A 13089-nucleotide genomic window follows, 5' to 3' on the forward strand; every position below is an offset into this window, starting at 1 on the left:
CAAATCAAAACCACAGTGAGATACAACTTCACACCCACTAGGATGGCTAGTATTTTTAAAAAGGAGAAGAAGAAGGAAAAAAAAAGGAAAATAAGTGTTGGTGAGGATGTGGAGAAATTTGGATCCTTGTGCATTGCTACTGGGAATACAAAATGATGCAAATGCTGTGGAAAACAATATAGCAGTTCCTAAAAAACAACAACATAGAATTAACATATGATCCAGCAATATATACTTCTGGGTATATACCCCAAAGAATTGAAAACAGGGACCTGAACAGGTATTTGTACACCAATGTTCATAGCAGCATTATTCGCAATAGCCAAAAGGTGGAGCTATCCACGTATATCCCTCAACAGATGAATGGATAAACAAAATGTGGTGTATACATACAATGTAATATTATTCAGCCTTAAAAAGAAAGGCAATTAAGGGCTTCCCTGGTGGTGCAGTGGTTGAGAGTCCGCCTGCCGATGCAGGGGACACGAGTTCGTGCCCCAGTCCGGGAAGATCCCACATGCCGCAGAGCGGCTGGGCCCGTGAGCCATGGCCGCTGAGCCTGCGCGTCCAGAGCCTGTGCTCTGCGACGAGAGAGAGGCCACAACAGTGAGACGCCCGCGTACCACAGGAAAAAAAAAAAAGAAAAAGAAAGGCAATTAAAAAAATTTTTTTATTGAAGTATAGTTGATTTACAATGTTGTGTACAGCAGATAATATTTGTTTCTGGTTTTTTAATGACAACAACGATAACAATGATGACGATGATGATAAAAAATAGCTACCATTCATTAAGTTCTTACTATGTGCTATGTGCTATGCTAGTGCTTTATCTAGTGCTTTATCTCATTTAATCTTCACAACTACTCTGTGTGGTAAGTGACGTCACCCCCATTTTAGAGATGAGAAAACAGGTTTAGAGAAGTTGAGTCACTTGCCTAAGGTTTTACAGGCCCTCCTTCTCTCTCTACATTTTTTCTTTTTGACAATCTCATCCAATATCATGGCCGCTATAATTATCATGTCTGTGTGGATGGCTCCCTGACCCCTCTCCTTGTCTCCTGGTCCACATTTCCTGGCATATGAATGTGCTGATGGTATTGTAAACTCAACATGTCCAAAATGCAGCTATTCTTTTGTTAGTACTGTTCTAAACATTTTTTATTTAACTCACATAACTCTGAGATAGATAATATTATTCGTATCTATGAGGTAGATGGTGTTATCCATGTTTTACAGATGAGTAAACAGAGGCCTAGAGATTCAATATCTGGCTCACCTTTACACAGCTAGTACACAGTGGAGCTGGGCTTGGGGCTGATTTCAATGCTTAGACCACAATAATGACAATACCTCAGTTCCACTCAAACTGAGCTCTCCCTGTCCTGTTTTGTTTCCTGCTTCCTATATTCATTCTCTGCCCTTAACTTCAAATCCTACTGTTCTTCAAAGTGCAACTCAAAGGCCATTCCCTACAAAGTCTTTTCAAGTATTCCAAGCTGGGAGGGATCTCCATCTTGTGTGAATTTACAGAGAACTTACTCTGTACCACACTTACCTTCTACCAAGCATACAAGTAAAATTTTAATTCATCCTCACCATAAAAAGTTCAAGTAGAGAATATTGAGCAAGAAGTTTAAGTATCTCTTCATTCCCCAGAATTTATTAGTTTTTTCCTTGATTAACGTTCCTGTGTTTCTGCAAGAAACTCTATCAGGTAGCTATTTGAGGACAGGAGGCAGGGCGAGTATTCTTTAGTCCCCTAAAACAGGCAATACTAAACAATTGCTGAAATCAGTTGCAAATCCCATGAGCCTGCACACACTACATTTTTTGGATGAGGGTAAGAGGAGAGGGTCTGTTCAAGAAAAGTGATTTTTTTTTTCAGGGAGACTGCTAAAGCCATGTCAAACGCTCCCTCTCCTCCCACCTTCATTAAAGAACAGAAAAGCATCTACTTCTAGGTACATAAAGCGTCTGGTTTCTGTTTTAGCTGGGTCTCAGAAGGAAATGACTTTTCTCTGAAATTGTAGACGCCCAACCCAGCTGCAGCATTGTTAGACCTCAGGGTAAACAGGAAGCTTCCTGCCTTGGGCCCTTCATATCCCTCTCACAGGCTATTAAAGGCTGTTAATAGGACAGTAAAAGGACAGCTGCTGGCCATAAAATCAGCCCATTCCTTAGATCCTTAGACAACTAGATCCCTCCAAGGTCAGAGAGAAAACTGTCCATCTCCAGGTCACACCAGGTACGTCCACCTAGCTGGGGTCCTCACTTAACTCCTCTATGATCAGCTGTGACCAGAATGGTCTTTGCAAAATACCAAAGTGATTTAGTTCCTTGGTATTAGTTGAGAAATGAGAGGTTCGCATTTATAGGGTTTCCGGTCCTTGAAATCACTTGTTTCTGGGGGTGATGAGGTCTAGTGTGAACGTTAAGCTGAGACTGCCAAAGCAGTGAAATCACCCCCTACCCTGCGGAGTTTGAGTCACCTCTTCCAGTAGGGAAACAATCAGTCCTGATTATCCCCCCAAAAGAGGCAAAGAGGTCAATCCATGAGAGCAAACAATCTAGTACTCCTACCTCTGCAATAAAGAGCTGAATCAGGCCCTCAGCTCTTCCTGCACACAGGGTGGAAGTCCCCAGATTTGCAGCTGTGGGTGAGGAGAGAGGGTACAGTTTCTGCCAACTGGAGGGACACTAGGGCAGGGGTGATCATCTTTTGCCAAGAAGGACACTCGGGTGTCTTGGCAGAAGGCAGAGGGCTGTCCCGATCTGTGTGTACATTTTCAGAAGCATTTGACTCTGGACCAAATTCTCTCAGCTGTGCTAAAGCTGGGGTGATGGATGGGAAATGCTTATTGGCCAGGCTGACCGAGAGCTCCAATAGAAGGTGCTGGGGCTCAGCCAGGAGCTTCCCTTCAGCTGGCAAGTTTAGCTTTCAGTCATGGTCAGAGGGAGCGTGTCATGCCATCCATTTCGAAGATTCTGCTTGTTGGAATTTTTGGCTCAAACGGGGAAAGAGTGGTGATGGTGCAGAGCCTCTTACCTGGCTCAAAGAATGAGAAAAAATAGCTCAGCAGGGGTCAAGATTTTACACCTACAGAGTCAAGCCCATTACCAAATGGGGGCCAGGAAGATACCTTTTCATTCAACCCTGGACTTACCTACAATTTATCAATTCCTGCTGCTGTGTTGGCTCATCTGACCCTTACCTACCAATCAAGAAAGCACAGGTGCACGGGCAGGACAGGAAAACCAGTCACTGCTCACACAGTGAACATTCAGTTGCCCCTGGGCAGGCTTACTTACACAGGACAAGGGAGCCTTATTTGCTAAGTGTCACTGCTCTCTCATTCAAAGGAAACATCACTGAAATTACTCCTCAGAGTGCTGAAAAGAGAAGAACTGGATATTTTTTTCCAGTAGGATAATGTAATTTTCCCCTAGTTTCATTAGAGGTAACTAAGGCTCTGAAAACTCTCCCAAGGTCACAAAGCTGGTGAGAGGACCAGAATCCAGGCCTCCTGCCTCCTCAGGCAATGTTCTTCTTACCATGACTTTTTTTCCCCCAAGTAACTTGTATTAATTTTTTTTGCATCAATTGACCTTTAATATCCAAATGAAGTGTGGATGCAGAGTATGTGGCAGGGTCTCAGCCCTTAATTTGTATTACTTTTTTTAAAAGGTAACTTATGGGAATTCACTGGTGGTCCAGCTCGGTGCTTTCACTGCTGTGGACTGGGTTTAATCCCTGGTCAGGGAACTAAGCTCCCGTAAGCCGTGCAGCCAATAAAATAAAATAATTTTAAAAATAAAAATAAAAAGGTAATTAATTGCAGATATAATCAAAAGTTGTTTAATTTGTGTATCTTTGTAAGGTTTTTCATATAAATAAGTGAACAAATCATGAAAAAAATCATCAGAAACAATGTCCCATTTAGAAAAGATGGTCCCATTTTACTTAGGCTACACTGTCCAGGCCTCCACCATCACTGTGTGGACTATGACCAGCTTGTCAGCTAGAGCCTTTGATGAAATTCACATTTAAATAATTTAAATTTACATGTGGGTAGGTGGTAAGTTTAAGACTATCTCTGCTATGGTTGATGGACAAGACAGATCCAGGTATGCTTTAGATCTGGAATAAGACTTCTTCATTTACAGAGAAAATAGTTACTACCCTAAAATCTGCCATAGCCAGGACCAGAAGGTGCTCTCTAGAGGCTCACACTGCTCCCATTCCTAACCAACCTTCAAGGAGAGAGAGGATCTAATGGGCAGAGTCAGGGTTCCAGGGCAGCACAGGCTGCCCCAGCATGTATTTGTACTTTCAGACCCTGGTTAAGTCTGCTTCAAGCCTGTCCCCTAGGTCTCCAGGTCATGTCCAAGGTAGGAAGTTGCAATGCAGGAGTAGTCCCAGGAGCCAGTAAGTCAGGAAGTAGCCTAGAATGCATCGTGTGACCAGAGAACAAGTTTTCCAGTTGTACAAGAGTCCCATGATAGAGTTTCTGGGGACCTTTTGTCCTGGTGGGGAGTCCCCTGAAAGAGGCTTCCAAGGCATAGTCTCTAGGGATCTCAGCAGCGGTTCTTGATCCTGAAGCAAGTGAGCTGAAAACCAGTACACAATAGGAGTGGAGGAGCATAAAAACCTGGTGAGAACCTGGAAATCATAAGAGAGGGAAAACCCACACATTTACTGGAATGTCACTGCCTCAAATTGGATGAGCCTGGGACTTCCCTGCTGCTGGGTGAGCTATACCTCTAAGACTAGAAATATATTACACTGGAAAAGATATTCATTCAGCAGAGCTTAGGATCTGCCTTATAAAGCTGTGCATGACACCAGCCAGGTGACTGCAATGTTACAAATAAACATGGCTACACACTAATTACCACAATAATGGGCCAACTGATACTAAAGATTCTATGGGGGGGGGCGGGTCAGGGGACTTCCCTGTCAGTCCAGTGGTTAAGATTCTACGCTTCCAACACAGGGGGCGTGGATTCGATCCCTGGTTGGGGAACTAATATCCCACGTGCCACGCGGCATGGCCAAAAAAAAAAAAAGTCTGTGGGGTCCACTTTTAGCCCAGGGCCAGGACTCTGATCCCCTGCCCACTGAAACGGTTCCCTCATCCCACGGGGATGGCAAAGCAGAGAGAAAGGGGGCAGGGGATCCTGTGGTTCAACACTGTCCCTCTAGGGAAGTTCAGAGCCAGGTCTCCAAATGGCCTCCCTCATCTATCCTTGAAACTCTAAGCTTCGCTGGCATTCACTCTAGTAGCTCATCCAGCTCCAAACACAGAGTGCTCCTTTCTATTTCCCTGTGCCTCTTAGTCACATAGCTCAGAGAACTTTACAAACAGCCAATGTGTGCCTCCAAGAGGCAGAAACTGCTGAGTGGCCAGCATGGAGACAAAAAGACTTCCTCAGGGTTTATGGTGGACCTGGGGCCACAACCAGGAACCAAAAAAAATCGAATGTATGATCAAATCCTTCCCATCCCTCTCTATCCTCCCCACCAGCCGAACATTACACAAGATAGCTCCTCTGAAAATGAAGCACCTGCCAGAGCTCAGAGTACCTCAGAAAGTTGACATTGAAGCAGACATTCTGGGTATAGTTGTATTTTAGGGGAAGGTCCCAGAGATACCCTCTGTGCTATTCCTATAACTCAGTCAGATCAGGTCCTTTCACAACTCTCGTTGTCTTCGCACATGCCCTTCCATTTGCCCAGAATGTTCTTCCTCTGCTTCTTAAATGGAATTCCTTCTTACTCTTCAGGACCCAGCCTAAATATGATGCCCTTCTCACCTCCTTCAGCCAGTTAGCTACTTTTTCCTCTCTGCTTCCACAATACTTTACCTCAAAAATATCTCCAATTCCATCCCACTATACTATAATTTAAGCTGTTAAATGTCTGTCTCTCCATTTTGACCACAAGACCTACTAGGGCAGCAATCTTAACTTATTTATGTTCTACCCTCAGTGATCTGACCCAGGGACTCACACTAAAAACACCCCCAGATAGTTGTTGAATGAATAAACTAGGTACAGGTCACTCAAATGGGAGAAGTTAAATGTCTTCCCTGTCCCTGACTAAGGGGTTTGGCCTGTGTTCCCACCTTTTCCCAGCCAGGGGTCCACCTCACCTGAACATGCATGCACAGACTGCCGAACAGCAGCAGCACCGCAGCGTGGACTAGGTACACAAACACCCGAGGACTGAGGAATCCAGGATCAGGCTTCTCTGGGGTCTCTTTGTTCTTGCCCCTTTGCATCCCAAGTGTAAGGCAGAGCCAAGGATGGGTGGTCACATATGTCCAAGTTGCCCAGGCAACCAGTACAGCCACTGGTGCAGCCAGTAGAAAATTGGGCACCTGCTTGAGTTCATAGTATCTCAAAAAGCCAACATTCCAATAGATATCCTGGATGTAGCTGTATATTAGGGGAAGTTCCCAGGAGCACCAAGGCGGCTCATTTCCCCCTATGATTCGGTAGCCCTTGTCCACAGCTAACTGCAGCAAGGGCTTAGGAATGGGGTAGGCTGAGCCTGGCAGACAGAACTGGGTATAGGCATAATATTGAAAGAGGGCAAAGGGAAGGCTAAGTGTGAGCACTGACAGGAACACAAAGCCCATCAGCTTCAAGAGCTGTCTCAGAGGATTCCGCACCATGAGAGAAGAGAAAAAGCCTCGGCACTGAGAATGCACGAGGAAGCCAACGCTGACCAGCCCGTTGGAGCGCACACCAGTGGCGAGGGCAAAGAGGAGTCCACTAGTCCAGCTTCGGCCCCTTTCCAGCTGCCCCAGGGCACTGAATGTCAGGAGGGCAAACAAAGCTTCTGAATAGCCAGCCGCCAGGAAGACATTGGCAGGGCTGAGGCAGAAGAGCAGCGCTCCATAAAAAGCCTGGCGGGGACAGCGCAAAACCAGACAGCCCAGGTCATGAAGCGCAAGTGCAGCCAGCACGGAGAACAAGGAATTGAGCGATGCTACTGAAATTAGCAGGCAACTCCGTAGGCTCAGTAACCCCCACAGGGGTCTCAGCAATTCAGTCCCCACCAACAGGACCAGGGGGAAACCAGGGAAGAAGGCAAAGTTGTGCTCATACAGGTAGCCATGCTCAGCAATGAACAGGAAGTGTTCAGCATCCCAGCGAGATAGGCCGCCCAGGAGACTTTCCACTAGTTGGTCCACAGAGCCGGAGGGGGCGAGGCGAGGAGGAGAGAAGGCTTCTGCATGATGGTCTGGGATGATGGCATTGAAGAGAGCCTGTGGGATGAAGGAGAACTAGGATTTTGGTTGAGCCAGTGGAAGAATTACCATTTAATAAAATGAGGAGGAACAGACATGTTGGGCAAGAATCACAAGTTAAGTTTGACATGGACATTCCAGTGCAGAGGTCAACGAGACAGTAAGAAATATGAGTCTGAGGGTCAGGAGAGCAATCAGGGCTAGAGATATAAATTTGGGAGTCATAAGTGTATGGATGATTTTGAAAGGTGTGAGACTGAATGAGATCACCCAGGGAAGAAGTGCAGATAGAGAAAAGAAGAGATCTGAGGACTGGGCCTCAGACATGTCAATATTTAGAGGCTCGAAAGAGAGAGAGGATCTAGCAATGAAGAAGGAAGGTCAGTGAGGTAGGGAGGAAACCAGGAAAGCACGGTGTCACAGAACCAAGTAAAGCAAAGGAGTGATCGGCTCTTAAATGTTGCTGATAGATCAAGTAAGATGGAGACTGAGAACTGACCACTGGCTTTAGCAATGGGAATGTCATTGGTGACTTTGACAAGAGCTACTTCAGTGGAGTGGAGGAGAGAGAAGACTGCCTGGACTGGGTTCAGCAGAGAAGGGGAGAAGTGAGGCAGTAGATACAGACAACTGTTTGGAGGAGTTTTCCTGTAAAGGGAAGCAGAGAAATGGGGTAGTAGGTGAATGACACTGTGGGGTCAAGAGAAATCTTGTTGTTTTCTTTCCAAAGGTGGGAGGTAAGTATGTTTGCCAATGGGAATATCCAGTGGAAAGGAAACCACTGAGTATGCAGGCGAGAAAGGGAAGAATTGCTGGAGCAGGCAAAAGGGGATGGAATCTGCTATGGAGGTGGAACTGGCCTTAGAGAGCAGACAGACAGTTCATCCACCCTTCAGTAGTGAAGGCACAGAGGTGCAGATGTAGGTATGCTGATGGCTGTGGTGGAAGTATTCAGAAGGTTACTTTTTATTGCTTCTACTTTTCTGAATTTTCACTCAGGAAAACAAGCTGGGGAAAAGGTGCTAGAGACTTGAGAAAAGAGGAAAATGTATAAAATAAGTCATCTATGACCCTAGTTCTCAAAATAGGCTGTGCACTGGAATCGCCCAAGGAGTTTCAAAAATACTGATGCCTGGGTTTCCCTCCTGCCACAACAATGATGACTTAACCAATATGGGGCACAGCCTGGGCATTTATAGCTCTCCCAGCTGATTCTGATGTGCAGAAAAATTTGAGAAAATGGGTGAGCGACTGGACCAGGGAAATACACTAAGATTGCCAGGCAGCACTAAGGACTCACTTGGGTTAATGATATTGAATACAAAGAGACTAGTTAACACAGTTGTGTGCTTTTCTCTGGGCATATGCATGCGTGGAGTAGACACAGAATTGAATTTAACCAAGGATGGGCTTTTGTCTTGTGATTAAGACATAGGGAGAAGGGAGTGAGTGAGTTGTACGTGTATGCATGGTGGACCATGGAATCTAAGCTGGGTAAGAAGTGGAGCTGAAGCCATGAGGTAGGTGAGGGACAGTGAAACCGTGGTAGAGTCAGTGGATAAGTCCTGAGGGCCTCAGCTACTTCATGTGTAAAATAAGAGATTAATAGATCAAAATAAATAAATAAATAAATATAAAATAAGAGATTAATAGGTCATATCTAAGAGTCCTGCCCACTTTTCAGTTATGTGGTCTAGGTCTCTATAGTTCTAACCACATGGTCGGAGGGGGGTGGCGCATCTGGGAAAGGGAAAGAAGATGAGGCCTATTCTTAATGTCTAGCCCAGTCATGTGGCAATGGCATGTTCAGGACAAAAGATCAGAGACTGACCTGCAGCACCAGAGTCAGGACACGGCAGCTGACTGCAAACCCCAGGACCTCTTTCCGGGATGTGTCCAGGGGCCACATCCTCTCACCACCAGGAATTCAGGGGGACTGCTGCCAGGGCTGAACTCCCTCAGGCTTCTAAACTCCAAAACCCAAGGAGGAAATGTCACACATGGGCAGAAAGTAAATTACTGAAAGCATTCTTCATGAAAACATCACCCCTGCTTCAGGACTGCTATGGCAAACTTAACCACCTTACTTTCCAGATGAGGGAAAAGCATCTTAAAGGCAGATGGAACCTCTTGGTGTCACTCTGAAGCACTGTCTTCTTGTAGGAGAAGTTCCACACAGGTAGGCATGAAGCTGGAAAGCTAAGCTCACAGAAAACCTTTAAAAGCCTGTTGAATGCCCCTATCCAGGAACTAAAGACCTGGGTTCAAGTCCTGACTTTGTCATTCATAAGTTCTCATTTTGTTCTTCTAAGCCTCAGTTCTCTGTGTATAAAATGAGATCGGGGGACTTTCCTGGTGCCACAGTGGTTAAGAATCCGCCTGCCAATGCAGAGGACACGGGTTCGAGCCCTGGTCTGGGAAGATCCCACATGCCGTGGAGCAACTAAGCCCACGTACCCTAACTACTGAGCCTGCACTCTAGAGCCCGTGAGCTACAGCTACTGAGCCCGCGTGCCACAACTACTGAAGCCTGCGTGCCACAACTAATGAAGCCCAATACACCTGTGCTCTGCAACATGAGAAGCCACCGCAATGAGAAGCCCGCGCACCGCAAAGAAGAGTAGCCCCCCGCTTACAGCAACTAAAGCCCGCGCGCAGCAACAAAGACCAATGCAGCCAAAGATTAATAAATAAATTTATAATAAATAAACTAATTAATTTTTAAAAAATGAGATCAGACTATTTTGCCTGTCTCATGAAATTGTCACGATGGTGAAATGGACTGAAGTGTGAAGAAGTACTACCAAATCTATATTGTGGTTGCTGTTATTTAGTGTGTGCCCTTTCTCTGTTGCCCAGAATAATAAACTAGGTCCCAAACCAGAGTCCCAAAAGTGGGGCATAGAACTGAACTGGAAGACCATAATGACTACACACTCTAGTTAAGCTCTCTGATGTGTGTTCAGCTGGTCTGTTAAATTAAGTGGAGAAGGAAAAGAAAACCACCACTCAGCAGGACTTCAGCCAGCTCACATTGCTAAAACAAACTTAGGGGGACGACAGAGTCGACTACTAGGGATGGGGAAAACTGTTATTCCCCATCTCTTTGTTGGAATGGCAGCAATGTATAAACAACTGCAAAGCCATTCTGAGGGAAGGAATGCACTTTAAGGCTTTTTTTTTAACAATTCCTTGTGCTAAAAGAAGTAGCAATGGCTCCTATAGAACCAGTCGGAAATCAAAACGAAGGGCAAGTGCAGTAGAGGCAGCTCATCAACTTGGGGTGAAGAACTAACCCTAAAGGAAAAGATACTAGAACTGAGAAATTAACAGGGAGGCCTGGAAGACTTTTCTTTCCTCTCTTATCTGGCTAACATCTATCAAACCTTTAGGTTATCACTTGTTTCTGGAATTCTCTGACTCTCACCAGACTATGTGATATGCTCTCATTACACTCTTCCTTGTCGTCTTTATTGCTATTGCTTATTTAGGTTGTTTATGAGGGCAGGGGCTTTGTCTTTCTTGCTCCCAACTATATCCCCAGGGCCTAGCACTACAAACAGGCATTGTAAGCCTGTGTTCTAATTGAGTGGAAGTAGTAAGCACTGGATATGGCTTCACCAGTTCATTGGCTCTGGATATAAAATCCCTGCTCCGAGTACTCCTCCCACCATATCTCATGTTAAGAGCAAAACGACAAAGTCACAGAAGCCACAGGAAAATACAATTTCTCCAGAAAACTGGCCATAAGCAACAGTTCTCTTTCCTCTCAGCACAAGGGGGCGCCTGTTGCTTACTCCATCACCAGGAGGCCTGGAGGAAGGGAGGGGCCACAAACGCCACACCGGTTTGCTCATCAAAATTCAGTTCAAAGGCAAGCTTTTGAAATCCCCTCAATGCTGCCAACATCTGACTCGCCGAATCGAGAGGAATCGTAGAAACAAGACAGCCACCCTTACACGGCCGCTGGTTCTCCATCCTAGGGTGAATTCACTTTTTCCCTTCCTTCATTTCCCACCCACATGCAGAAGAGTTGGGGAAAAAAAAAAGCACGGAACCCACCTCTGCCTCTTCACCAGGCTTCCATTCTTCCTTTCCTTTCTCCAGAGTCAAGCTCTAGACCCAGCGATCACAGATGACTTACTTGTAGCCTACACTTAGTTTACAGGTAAACCATGTGAAAACAAAAATAAAGCCAGTGAGCTCTCCCTCTCAGCTAATTGCGGGCTTCACTTCCCAACAACCCGTTTACGAAATCACAGACCCTCTGAACTGGCAGGACACTTACAGAGCAGCTAGTTTTACTCTATTTTCCCGTAAGATAAATATGCCCCAGAGAGGTGAGTAATAAAACTCTCCAGAGTTTTTACATCAGAGATCTCATTAGACCCTGTGTAATTACAATCGCCATTTTATGGATGTGGAAACTGAGGCTCACCGGGGTCAAGTGGCACTCCCAAGGCTACATTTAAGGAGAATGTCTTTTTTTTTTTTTTTTTTTTGTCTGAAACATCAATCTTTCCACCGGCCGTCACTCCTGCCAAAGGGGATGCGCTTTCAGAGCCAGAATTACAACCAGGGTCTCCCAACTCCCAGCCCAGGACTTGTCCAGTGACAGCGCATGCTCTTGCTGGCTATGCTTAGGGCAGGGAGGGCCCTATCTGAGCAGATAGGAAAACCTGTTGAATCGGAGCCCAGGACTCTGGGTAAGACTAACATCCTCGGGGGCGGGCGGGGGGTGGGTGGTGGTGTTCGGACCCAGGGTCCTCAGGACCAGAGGCTTTGCTGGCCGCCGCGAGGCAGGGGCCGCCTTCTGCCAGCCTAGCCGGGTCCGAAGCCCGTTCTAGCCCTTTCTTTTCGGACACAGTCCCAAGCGGGGATTGGGCATCTCCTCTCCCCAAAGGGGCCACGGCTCAGAGGATACTCCCGAGGGGGCCGGCGAGGCCCGGCCCGGCCTGGCCTAGGGCCGGAAGGCAGGGTAGGGCGGGAGGCTGTAACGGAAGAGGCGGCACTGGGAGGCCGCTATGGCGGAGGGGCGGGGCTCCTCGCTTCTCGGCGGCCTCCGCCTCATTTCCCTCGGCCTCCGTTTGACAACTTCCCTCCCCCCAGAACTCCTAGGCTCCCAAACTGGCGCCGGATCCCCAGCGCCCGCCGGTCTCTACCTCCCAGGCGGGGCCCGAACCATAGTTCCTCCATCCGGGACCCCGAGCGGCCGCGCCTGCGTACTGGCTCCGCTGATGGCGGCCCCGCCCCGCTCCTGCCGGGACTCGGAGCTGCCCCGCCCCCCGGCGCGGCGGCCATGTTGAGTCCGGGCGAGCGGGGTGTGGACGGCGTAATCCGGGGCCTCCGCGCCCCTCCGCCTTGCCACTTTCCCGCTTTGGTGACACCAGGGGTTCCTCAGCCCCTTCCCCCCGCCTTCAGTTAGTCCGCCGGGGCTGCTGTCTCCGAGTCGGTGCTCTTGCCCCAGTTGCACCCCACAAACATCCACTGAGTTCCCGTGTGGGCCAAGGCCCTCGGAGTTGGGGGCTGCCCCACGGCCTCTTAACGGAAGGCAGAGTCGCACTTTCCCTGCTGTCAGGCAACAACAGCTCAGTACAGGCCCTGGCACACAATAGCTGTTCTCTGAAGGGAAAGAAAGGCCTGCTTGGGGCTTCTGTGGCCAGGAGCGGCCCCCTGCGTCCTGGGCGTGAAGAAAGTGGGGGTTCCCCCCGACTTTCCCCTCCTCCGCTGCTTGGGACCTTCAATCCCGCTGCAGCCCGCAGCCCCACCTCCCATGGCTGACGAGGGCGGTGAAGGAAACTTCAGAGAACGCCCCCCAGGACTCCTTCCTCCT

The 13089-nt window shown here is 47.6% G+C and overlaps 1 protein-coding gene across 9 annotated transcripts; it reads right to left on the reverse strand.

The window, feature by feature from the left end:
• Positions 1-651: 651 nt before the first annotated feature.
• On the reverse strand, positions 652-12494 carry PIGV (phosphatidylinositol glycan anchor biosynthesis class V). Of its 9 annotated transcripts, XM_067014167.1 has the most exons (6): positions 12419-12462; positions 11695-11793; positions 11319-11407; positions 9088-9222; positions 6153-7274; positions 682-4660 (listed from the first exon to the last, which is right to left on the reverse strand). In XM_067014167.1, the coding sequence occupies exons 4-6, from the start codon at positions 9163-9165 to the stop codon at positions 4379-4381; spliced, it is 1482 nt and encodes a 493-aa protein (XP_066870268.1). In that variant the 5' UTR covers positions 9166-9222; positions 11319-11407; positions 11695-11793; positions 12419-12462; the 3' UTR covers positions 682-4378. The 9 variants fall into 9 exon arrangements, with proteins under 9 accessions (XP_066870240.1, XP_058926450.1, XP_066870268.1 ...); XM_059070467.2 differs by lacking the exon at positions 11695-11793 and having other exon boundaries at positions 667-4660; positions 12419-12483; XM_067014191.1 differs by lacking the exon at positions 11695-11793 and having other exon boundaries at positions 682-4608; positions 11319-11412; positions 12419-12494.
• Positions 12495-13089: the final 595 nt, after the last annotated feature.

Source organism: Kogia breviceps, chromosome 1 (assembly GCF_026419965.1).
Source record: "Kogia breviceps isolate mKogBre1 chromosome 1, mKogBre1 haplotype 1, whole genome shotgun sequence".
Classification (NCBI taxonomy): domain Eukaryota; kingdom Metazoa; phylum Chordata; class Mammalia; order Artiodactyla; family Physeteridae; genus Kogia; species Kogia breviceps.